Below are 12,745 nucleotides of genomic sequence, written 5' to 3'. Positions count from 1 at the left end.
CATTTTTTTTCTGAGGTCTTGGCTGATTGATTTTTCCATGATGTCAAGCAAAAAGGCACTGAGTTTGAAGGTAGGCCTTGAAACACATCCACAGGTACACTTCCAATTGACTCAAATTATGTTAATTAGCCTAACAGAAGCTTCTAAAGCCATGACATCATTTTCTGGAATTTTCCAAGCTGTTTAAAGGCACAGTCAACTTAGTGTATGTAAACCTCTGATCCACTGGAATTGTGAAACAGTGAATTATAAGTGAAGTAATCTGTCTGTAAACAATTGTTGGAAAAATGACTTGTGTCATGCACAAAGTAGATGTCCTAACCGACTTGCCAAAACTATAGTTTGTTCACAAGAAATGTGTGGAGTGATTGAAAAACGAATTTGAATGACTCCAACCTGAGTGTATGTAAACTTCCGACTTCAACTGTAGCTATGAAGCATGGATCATAGCCATACTCAACATAGTTGCGGGCTTCATTCCCAGCATTAAACTTTCAACCCACTTATTAACAAGGTCAACGGCGTGTAGCCTTGAATTGCGTCAGGCCCGTAGTGTACAGGATGTGACCTCAGGCTACGGGTTATGACAGCAGAGTAATTACTGATGTCACATACGCACTTGACTGGCAACTTGAATATAGCCGAGTATGATGGGGATGTTGAGTCATGGGAGGATGGACAGAAATGGTACACTTAGAAATGTCCCAATAAGGAGACTTAAATAGCACACATATGCTCTGTATCAAAGCATTACTATATGCCTAAACAGAGCACATGTGGTTCTGCAGAAGTGAAAAGGTACACCGTGACAGACATGATTTGATTACTCAACTCGGAGTCATAGAGAGGAGACCGCTCACACACCTGGCTCAAAGGCCTGCACAGTAATTCTCTACTTACATTGCTAACTGTGTGTGTAGAATAACGAGTGTACGAGAGCATATATGTGATGCGTGTGCTGAGCAGAAGGTGCACGATGTGTCCGGACAAATGAAAAGGTCACTGTCTCTCACTATCTGTTCTATCTGTGCAGATCACCGTGAACCTCAAGCCTCTCTAAATGTGGTCATAGCAGGAACAGGACCTCGTTGTAATAGAGCCCAGGTTAAAGCCACTACATGGTGCATACGGCATCATTCGTACTGTAGCCTATGTCACAGCAGAAACCTCAAGGGGAAAGTAACAGCCAATGATTTATTATCATGCTCTGTCAAAAGCCCCAAAACCTTGTTTCCCTCTCTTCCAAAACACCTTGATCTGAGAGAAGGAAGGAGAGGGATGAAGGAGCCTGGAGCTCCCTGGTTGATTTGTCTGCTTGTCCCTCCCTGTGTTGAAATGTCACCAGGCTCTCAGGGCAGTAAGCGCTTAATGGAGAGCCAGGGAGTTGATGCTCTCTGTACCTTCATCTGCTCAAGGGTTATTCTAAGCAGAGCTATAGTCATCTGGTGGTGTAATCTACTCTCTGTTATATTGAGCTTGTGACTGGAGGTCTGTGAGAGACTCAAGGTGGGGAGTTTAGCATGGTTGCCCCGTGAAATGACAGCGAAATCACACGGAATTAAATGTGTCCTCAGACTGTTAACTGCTGTTGGATTTAGCAAGAATCATCGGAAGTTCACATTGGAATGCCAGACGACAAAAACCACTGCGAAATCCCACAATTCTAAGAAGTTGTATTAAAAGCGGAAACCATGGCAGCATAATTTACCCTAGGATTATTAGGGAGGAACCATTTGTGGATTAGAGTAACAATTAGAGAGCTTAGTTGTCAATGATTATTATTTTAAAAATGACATTTTACTCCAGCTTGCTGGCTAACATTGTGAAAGCACGCAGAATAACACAGACAGAGGACTCATCCAAGCCTGTAGCCTCCATTCCCTCACTGAAGCCGCTCTGTACTGCAGTGTTCACTCTGTTTGACTATGGTCGGTGGCAAATTGCAGTCCTGTCGAACGTCTTGGTAGTGTTAATGACAGGGTAATGTGTGTTGTGCCTGAGATCGGCCACGCAACACAGTCACACACACGGCACACCCTCTCTCTCTCTCCCTCTCTCTCTCTCCTCTCTCTCACTCCCTCTCTCTCTCTCTCCCTCTCTCTCACTCCCTCTCTCTCTCTCTCCCTCTCTCTCTCTCCCTCTCTCTCACTCCCTCTCTCTCTCTCTCTCTCTCTCTCTCTCTCCTCTCTCTCACTCCTCTCTCTCTCTCTCTCTCCCTCTCTCTCTCTCTCTCTCTCTCTCTCTCTCTCTCTCTCTCTCTCTCTCTCTCTCCCTCCCTCTCTCTCTCTCCCTCCCTCTCTCTCTCCCTCTCTCTCTCTCTCTCTCTCTCTCTCTCTCTCTCTCTCTCTCTCTCTCTCTCTCTCTCTCTCTCTCTCTCTCTCTCTCTCTCCCTCTCTCTCCTCCCTCTCTCCCCTCTCCCCCCTCTCTCTCTCCCTCCTCTCTCTCTCTCTCTCTCTCTCTCTCTCTCTCTCTCTCTCCTCTCTCTCTCTCCCTCTCTCTCCCTCCCCTCTCTCTCTCCCTCTCTCTGATGGAGCACCACTGTTTTCTCTTCCTCTTTGCCTGTCTGACAATGTGTCTGCATGTGTTTCCTCATCCTGTGTGTTATCTCCACCAGCGTCTTATCTCTCCCTATCTCCCCACTGGAGCTGACAGGACCATGACCCAGAAAACCCTTTCAGATTTCAGCCTCCGATACACTCTCTCTGTCTCTCTGTCCCTGTTTCTCTCTTCATTAGTTGAGTTCGCCCTTTTATTTTTAAGGGTGGAAAGTAGCCTAGCGTTTAGAGCACTGGGCCAGTAACAGAAAGGTCACTGGTTTGAATGTCCAAGGTGAAAAATCTGTAGTTCACTATTTACAACTTAAACTTAGATGGTTCCTTAACCTGAAAGTACACTCTTAGAAAAAGTGTTCTGCGGCTGTCCCTATAGGAGAAAGGGTGAAACCCAAAAGGGTTCCTCAAGGAACCAAATGGGGTTCTTCAAAGGGTTCTCCTATGGGGACAGCCGAAGAACCCTCTTTGGTGCTAGATAGCACCTTTTTTTTGAATCCCTGGATCAGTTTTCTTTAAACAGTCACTAGAAACATCAGCTAACCTTAGACACCACAACTAACAGTCACTAGAAACATCAGCTAACCTTAGACACCACAGCTAACAGTCACTAGAAACATCAGCTAACCTTAGACACCACAGCTAACAGTCACTAGAAACATCAGCTAACCTTAGACACCACAGCTAACAATCAATGGAAGTGATGGGGGCATGTACATTCAGAAGAAAATCTAAATCTGTTCAAATCAATGTAGTTTGATGTTACTTAAAGGTGATTTGGCAATAGGAAATAAAAACTTCCATCGGTTATTAGCTTATTTTGGCTAAAGTTAGCTGAAGTTTGTGGAGACTGTTTAAAATCAACTGAACCAGGGATTGCTGTTCCTCCTGGTCCATAGCCTACTTTCAGGGTGAGGAACCATCTAACATTAAGTTGTTAAATAGCAAACTACCCTATCATACTACTCTGACTGACCCTGTAAAACAACACATTTCACTGCACCTATCATACTACTATGGCTGACCGTGTAAAACAACACATTTCACTGCTCCTATCATACTACTATGGCTGACCCTGTAAAACAACACATTTCACTGCACCTATCATACTACTATGGCTGACCCTGTAAAACAACACATTTCACTGCACCTATCATACTACTATGGCTGACCCTGTAAAACAACACATTTCACTGCACCTATCATACTTCTGACTGACCCTAAAACAACACATTTCACTGCACCTATCATACTACTCTGACTGACCCTGTAAAACAACACATTTCACTGCACCTATCATACTACTATGGCTGACCCTGTAAAACAACACATTTCACTGGTTCTGACTGACCCTGTAAAACAACACATTTCACTGCACCTATCATACTACTCTGACTGACCCTGTAAAACAACACATTTCACTGCACCTATCATACTACTCTGACTGACCCTGTAAAACAACACATTTCACTGCACCTATCATACTACTCTGACTGACCCTGTAAAACAACACATTTCACTGCACCTATCATACTACTATGGCTGACCCTGTAAAACAACACATTTCACTGCACCTATCATACTACTATGGCTGACCCTGTAAAACAACACATTTCACTGCACCTATCATACTACTATGGCTGACCCTGTAAAACAACACATTTCACTGCACCTATCATACTACTATGGCTGACCGTGTAAAACAACACATTTCACTGCACCTATCATACTACTATGGCTGACCCTGTAAAACAACACATTTCACTGCACCTATCATACTACTATGGCTGACCCTGTAAAACAACACATTTCACTGCTCCTATCATACTACTGACTGACCCTGTAAAACAACACATTTCACTGCTCCTATCATACTACTCTGACTGACCCTGTAAAACAACACATTTCACTGCACCTATCATACTAGTCTGACTGACCCTGTAAAACAACACATTTCACTGCACCTATCATACCTGACTGACCCTGTAAAACAACACATTTCACTGCACCTATCATACTACTCTGACTGACCCTGTAAAACAACACATTTCACTGCACCTATCATACTACTCTGACTGACCCTGTAAAACAGCACATTTCACTGCACCTATCATACTACTCTGACTGACCCTGTAAAACAGCACATTTCACTGCACCTATCATACTACTCTGACTGACCCTGTAAAACTACACATTTCACTGCACCTATCATACTACTCTGACTGACCCTGTAAAACAACACATTTCACTGCACCTATCATACTACTATGGCTGACCCTGTAAAACAACACATTTCACTGCTCCTATCATACTACTCTGACTGACCCTGTAAAACAACACATTTCACTGCACCTATCATACTACTATGGCTGACCCTGTAAAACAACACATTTCACTGCACCTATCATACTACTATGGCTGACCCTGTAAAACAACACATTTCACTGCACCTATCATACTACTATGGCTGACCCTGTAAAACAACACATTTCACTGCACCTATCATACTACTATGGCTGACCCTGTAAAACAACACATTTCACTGCACCTATCATACTACTATGGCTGACCGTGTAAAACAGCACATTTCACTGCTCTTATCATACTACTCTGACTGACCCTGTAAAACAACACATTTCACTGCACCTATCATACTACTATGGCTGACCGTGTAAAACAGCACATTTCACTGCTCTTATCATACTACTATGGCTGACCGTGTAAAACAACACATTTCACTGCACCTATCATACTACTATGGCTGACCGTGTAAAACAACACATTTCACTGCACCTATCACACTACTATGGCTGACCGTGTAAAACAGCACATTTCACTGCTCTTATCATACTACTCTGACTGACCCTGTAAAACAACACATTTCACTGCACCTATCATACTACTATGGCTGACCGTGTAAAACAGCACATTTCACTGCTCTTATCATACTACTATGGCTGACCGTAAAACAACACATTTCACTGCACCTATCATACTACTATGGCTGACCCTGTAAAACAACACATTTCACTGCTACTATCATACTACTATGGCTGACCCTGTAAAACAACACATTTCACTGCACCTATCATACTACTATGGCTGACTGTGTAAAACAACACATTTCACTGCACCTATCATACTACTATGGCTGACCCTGTAAAACAACACATTTCACTGCTCTTATCATACTACTATGGCTGACCGTGTAAAACAGCACATTTCACTGCACCTATCATACTACTATGGCTGACCCTGTAAAACAACACATTTCACTGCACCTATCATACTACTATGGCTGACTGTAAAACAACACATTTCACTGCACCTATCATACTACTATGGCTGACCCTGTAAAACAACACATTTCACTGCACCTATCATACTACTATGGCTGACTGTGTAAAACAACACATTTCACTGCACCTATCATACTACTATGGCTGACCCTGTAAAACAACACATTTCACTGCACCTATCATACTACTATGACTGACCCTGTAAAACAACACATTTCACTGCACCTATCACACTACTATGGCTATGTAAAACAACACATTTCACTGCACCTATCATACTACTATGGCTGACCGTGTAAAACAACACATTTCACTGCTACTATCATACTACTATGGCTGACCGTGTAAAAACACATTTCACTGCACCTATCATACTACTATGGCTGACCGTGTAAAACAACACATTTCACTGCTACTATCATACTACTATGGCTGACCCTGTAAAACAACACATTTCACTGCACCTATCATACTACTATGGCTGACCCTGTAAATCAACACATTTCACTGCACCTATCAAGTGTATGTGACAATACAACTCTATCTCTCCTCTTGTTTTGTCCTTTCAACCACTTTCTCATCTCATTTATTAAATGAAACATAACCAGTGAGAATGTTACTAGTCATGAGCTACTGGTTACCAGAATACAGGCTAGTGGTTGATTGGGATTCTTGGCAGAAGACTAATCTGATTCACTCTCACTCACACACACACACACACACACACACACACACACACACACACACACACACACACACACACACACACACACACACACACACACACACACACACACACACACACACACATTCATCCACAGAAAGAAACACACATACCACTCCCACAGCCATGCATGTACCCGCACACCCAGTGCTCCCACAGGCACTCGTCTGTGCCTCCAAACTGTGCCATGAATAGATGAGAGGCCTCCTCTCCAAACACAAGCTGTCAGACACAGAGATGGGTAAATATCACACTGTCAATCATTTGTTGCCATGGATACCATTCTCACCACTCTCTGTCTCCCTCTGCAGGTTCCAGGATGACAGGGGGTATGTGTTGTACCCCCAGATAGGAGATCGTCTGGACCTGATCTGCCCAGCCTCCAACCCCCCAGGCCCCCGCTCCCCCAGTGAGTATGAGTACTACAAGCTGTACCTGGTGTCCATGCGCGAGCAGGCCGACCGCTGTGAGGTGATGGGCGCGCCCAACCTGCTGCTCACCTGTGACAAGCCCAACAGTGACATGCGCTTCACCATCAAGTTCCAGGAGTTCTCCCCCAACCTGTGGGGACACGAGTTCAAGACCCTGACGGACTACTACATCATAGGTGAGGGGACCTGTGTGTGTGTGTGTAAGAGAGAGAGAGAGAGAGATATGTGAGGGGGGAAAGGGAAACATTTTAGAAATGTGTGGTATGCACTATGGAAGCACTATCATTCCAGAACTTTCCAGTTTGTGATGCATTTGAGAAAGTATTTCCATATGTCTCTCACAATGAGTGACACAGATAGAGCAGTGTTGAGCAGTGCCACTGTACCTCTGTTTTCTAGCCTCTCTCCTAGCTCTGTAGTAGACAGTGTGAGTTTGTGTATGAGAGGCCTGGGGCTCAGCAGTGTGTGTACTCCCCTGCATGACAGGTTGCAGATCAGCAGACTGAGCTCTACAGGCTCTGATCCAGCCATGACAGTCAGACTGAGCTCTATATGCTCTGATCCAGCCATGACAGTCAGACTGAGCTCTACATGCTCTGATCCAGCCATGACAGTCAGACTGAGCTCTACATGCTCTGATCCAGCCATGACAGTCAGACTGAGTGCCACTCATCACATTCACTCCCCACACTGAGGAGATATGGAAAGGAATGATGACACACTCTTGTATTGCAAATCCTAACACGAGTACTTGGAAAATATGTCTCACCTCACTGCATATAGACACATTTTTTTTTCAATTCAGTTTTTAAATGGTTGTTAAATGTTTGTGTTTTTTGATGAGAGCATTCTGGCTTTGTTTTTACATCTGTGTGTGTGTGTGTGGGGGGAGTAGGTAATCTAACCATGTGGAAATCACATCTAGTTAACCTATATTGATTGGCATTTGTTAATGTTTCCAATATGGCAGTAATGAGTTGGAGTACTGAGAGACAAAGAAAGCTGGGTGAGGAGAGGGAGTTCATTCACCGGCCTGCTGTTTTACATATTTGCATCAACATGTTGATGTCGTTTGAGCACTGGTGTTTAATTGGCAGTGATGCATGGTGGAGAGCTCAAGGGCACAGTGGGCAATGGGGGAATGACCCAGTTGACTGGGTCTCCAGCCCACAGCTCAGTCAAGCAGCCAGACATAGGCCACCACTGCCCACACCAAACCAGCCTAGCCAGCCAACATGGACTATACAAAAAAACAAGTTGTTTCAACTTATTATTATTAAGTAACTGGTTCCACAGCCTTTTGTTTTCCGTTTACTAAACGTTTCCTTCCAAGGGTTACCTGAACAAAAAATGTTGGCCAAAACTTAGCTCCAACTTGAGAAAACCTAGTCAATTTAAAATGGTGTGTTTTCTCAACTCTAAATTATAATTTGGGGAATCTTAACTAAAGAAAGCTGGTTACACACACAAACAGTGCTTTTAACTTACATGATTACATTGTGCATGTTAATTTATACAGTAGTTATTATTCAACATGTCCTCACCTGGGATTTGAACTCACTACCTCTTGGTTCATGGCATTCCGATCTTCCTGCTACTCCACCATGTCGGTGCCAATTATCAGATAATCTGACTGTTCTCTCATCATTGATTTGATTGACTTATTTCAGCAAGGTTTTTCTGTATAGTTAGAAAAATCGGTCATTGACCTGGACATGGTGGTGTAGCAGGAAGCTCAGCATGCTGTGAAACAAGAGGTTGAGTGTTCAAATCCCAGGTGGGGACATGGTGAATATACTTTTTTACAGTGTGGAACTTAGGGCCAAAGCTGCAGGTGTGTGTGGGTATGGTAACTTTTCTCACTTCTGGGTTTTAACTGGTGTGTGTAGGTACAGTTGTGTGTCTATCTTTGTGAAGCATTGTGCTCACAAGTTATTTTCATTAGATGTAGTCAGACAAGTGGATGCAGGTATGTTGTAAGAATATTAGATTGCATAGAGGTGTTTTACTGTCCGAGCATTTAGTGAGCGTTCTCCTGCTCTGTTGTCTTCGTGTACGGCTGTTAAAGGAGCTCCGTCGACTAGGTTTGATCACTCAGCAGTCATACGGCTCCCATGGGAGCACTTCAGCCACAGCCATCCCAAAAAACAACATGAGAGAGGCAGTCAAACAATGCTGCACCATGATCACATCAAGCCAAAAGCTCACTCTAAATGACTCGCCTCACAGTGGAGGGCGTCTGTCTGTGTGTGGCATTTTATCAAGCTGATGCTCCAAGTGTGACTGTCTGTGCTTGTGTGCATGCCTGTACATGCCTGCATGGGTGGGTGTGTTTTGACTGACTGCCTGACACACACTGGGTACGTGTGTTGGCTGCTGGCAGGTTGGCCATTGACAGTGTGTTTTATGGTGTCATAATGCATCAGTGTGTGCTGTGTAGAGGTTAATAATTGAGGAGCTAGTTGGATTATTTATCAGTGTTAAGCTGAATAGCGAAAAGGAGCAGACCGTTTGCTCGCTCTGTGTGTGTCTCCGCATGCGTGTATGCCTGCATGTAAAATATATATACAGTGGGGCAAAAAAAGTATTTAGTCAGCCACCAATTGTGCAAGTTCTCCCACTTAAAAAGATGAGAGGCCTAGAATTTTCATCATAGGTATACTTCAACTATGACAGACAAAATTAGAAAAAAAATCCAGAAAATCACATTGTAGGATTTTTTATGAATTTATTTGCAAATGATGGTGGAAAATAAGTATTTGGTCCAAAACAAAAGTTTATCTCAATACTTTGTTATATACCCTTTGTTGGCAATGACAGAGGTCAAACGTTTTCTGTAAGTCTTCACAAGGTTTTCACACACTGTTGCTGGTATTTTGGCCCATTCCTCCATGCAGATCTCCTCTAGAGCAGTGATGTTTTGGGGCTGTTGCTGGGCAACACAGACTTTCAACTCCCTCCAAAGATGTTCTATGGGGTTGAGATCTGGAGACTGGCTAGGCCACTCCAGGACCTTGAAATGCTTCTTACGAAGCCACTCCTTCGTTGCCCGGGTGGTGTGTTTGGGATCATTGTCATGCTGAAAGACCTAGCCACGTTTCATCTTCAATGCCCTTGCTGATGGAAGGAGGTTTTCACTCAAACATGGCCCCATTCATTCTTTCCTTTACACGGATCAGTCGTCCTGGTCCCTTTGCAGAAAAACAGCCCCAAAGCATGATGTTTCCACCCCCATGCTTCACAGTAGGTATGGTGTTCTTTGGATGCAACTCAGCATTCTTTGTCCTCCAAACACGACGAGTTGAGTTTTTACCAAAAAGTTCTATTTTGGTTTCATCTGACCATATGACATTCTCCCAATCTTCTTCTGGATCATCCAAATGCTCTCTAGCAAACTTCAGAAGGGCCTGGACATGTACTGGCTTAAGCAAGGGGACACGTCTGGCACTGCAGGATTTGAGTCCCTGGCGGCGTAGTGTGTTACTGATGGTAGGCTTTGTTACTTTGGTCCCAGCTCTCTGCAGGTCATTCACTAGGTCCCCCCGTGTGGTTCTGGGATTTTTGCTCACCGTTCTTGTGATCATTTTGACCCCACGGGGTGAGATCTTGCGTGGAGCCCCAGATCAAGGGAGATTATCAGTGGTCTTGTATGTCTTCCATTTCCTAATAATTGCTCCCACAGTTGATTTCTTCAAACCAAGCTGCTTACCTATTGCAGATTCAGTCTTCCCAGCCTGGTGCAGGTCTACAATTTTGTTTCTGGTGTCCTTTGACAGCTCTTTGGTCTTGGCCATAGTGGAGTTTGGAGTGTGACTGTTTGAGGTTGTGGACAGGTGTCTTTTATACTGATAACAAGTTCAAACAGGTGCCATTAATACAGGTAACGAGTGGAGGACAGAGGAGCCTCTTGAAGAAGAAGTTACAGGTCTGTGAGAGCCAGAAATCTTGCATGTTTGTAGGTGACCAAATACTTATTTTCCACCATAATTTGCAAATAAGATCATAAAAAATCCTACAATGTGATTATCTGGATGTTTTTCTTCTCGTTTTGTCTGTCATAGTTGAAGTGTACCTATCATGAAAATTACAGGCCTCTCTCATCTTTTTAAGTGGGAGAACTTGCACAACTGGTGGCTGACTAAATACTTTTTTGCCCCACTGTATATAAATAAATAAATAAATATATATATATATATATATATATATATATATATGTGTGTATGTGAGAGGAGAGAAGAGACTGTGAGAGGAGAGAAGAGACTGTGAGAGGAGAAAAGAGACTGTGAGAGGAGAGAAGAGACTGTGAGAGAACATGGAACACTCGCTAGTAACAGTCCAGTGACTGTTCCGTGTGTGATCCTGTGTGTGTGTAAGAGAGGGGGGCTGTGTGATGACTGTGAATAACACAAAGTGACACGTCGCTTCCCCGATCTAGGTCAACAATCAGAACCGTACCACGCTGTAGTTGTGAGTGTTTGTGTGTAGAGAGAGAGTGCAACAGAAATGAGAGATGGCCTTTGTATCTGCTTGTTCATGCTTGTCTATTCAAGCATCCATCTCTGTTTTTCTGCATGTGCTTTACCGAACATCATGTATGTACTGTGTGTGTGTTTTCTTCGCTGATGAATGTCATTCCGTACAATTCTCCCCAAAAAATTGGATTGAAAAGGTTTAACACAGTGATTCAATAACCTTCTGGTTGTGCCAGCAACTCACATTAACACAGACGTTCACACACTTTTTAAACACGGCGGCAGGAAATCTGCAGGGACTCTCTCTCTGTCACACACACACACACACACACAGACATTGTTTTTACAGACATTCGTGTGAGCAGAGAGAGAGATTACAGTGGTCAGGGGATTGAGGGAATTCACTCCACCAGCTGTTCACTAGGGACAACGACAGACAGACAGACAGACAGACAGACAGACAGACAGACAGACAGACAGACAGACAGACAGACAGACAGACAGACAGACAGACAGACAGACAGACAGACAGACAGACAGACAGACAGACAGACAGACAGACAGACAGACAGACAGACAGACAGAGACAGAGACAGAGACAGACAGACGATACCAGGGTAATATAGAGTTGATCTCTGTAACTGCGGTATTAACTATAACATGGTGGAGCTCATGCTTGAACAGGCACTTGTAGATCTGCGTAACACACACACACACACACACATTCTGCTACCACCCCTAAGGCTATGGGATTTGCTGTCATGCCAGAGGCTTAATTCTCAGTATGGTGTACAGTCCCCCAGGCAAGTCTTTAATAGACGTAGAAAAGGCCAACTAATCTGCCTGTGTGGAGCGTGAGGGTGATGATGTAATGGCTCCAGGAAGAGGATCTCTTCACCATCCTTAATCTGACTGTGCCTCTTCTCTTCAGGTACTAGAGACAGACTGAGACCTCTCAGGTGCCAGTCAGTCCACCTCGTGTGCCTCTGAGGCCTGACAGAGAGAGAGGTACTTAGTTGACATGGTCTGTGAGCCAGCACGTGTTATAACATGCCTACAACCAGGAAATACAATTCAAACATTAGTGTGTCTGGGGGGGAAAAATGTATTTTTTTATTACTTAGATGTTGACCTTGATACTGATATCTGACATGAGGAACATATGGAAGATATAGAACAGATGTGTTTTTCTACACATGCTGTAGATGTATATCTATTCCTTTCTTTTCTCCCATCGGTCCTGCTACCCTCCTCCAACCAGTGACATACT

At 43.8% G+C, this 12,745-nt stretch overlaps 1 protein-coding gene across 1 annotated transcript in view; it reads left to right on the top strand.

Moving 5' to 3' along the window:
- Positions 1 to 12,745, top strand: part of LOC112231372 (ephrin-B3) — a 37,575-nt gene that overhangs the window by 12,705 nt on the left and 12,125 nt on the right. The window contains exon 2 of the mRNA XM_024398108.2: positions 6,884 to 7,179. Coding sequence (XP_024253876.1) covers positions 6,884 to 7,179 — 296 coding nt within the window. The remainder of the gene's footprint in view (positions 1 to 6,883; positions 7,180 to 12,745) is intronic.

This window comes from Oncorhynchus tshawytscha, linkage group LG30 (genome assembly GCF_018296145.1).
Source record: "Oncorhynchus tshawytscha isolate Ot180627B linkage group LG30, Otsh_v2.0, whole genome shotgun sequence".
Lineage (NCBI taxonomy): Eukaryota > Metazoa > Chordata > Actinopteri > Salmoniformes > Salmonidae > Oncorhynchus > Oncorhynchus tshawytscha.
The sequence above is the reverse complement of the archived record's forward strand: the minus strand, read 5'-3'. Positions and strand labels throughout refer to the sequence as shown.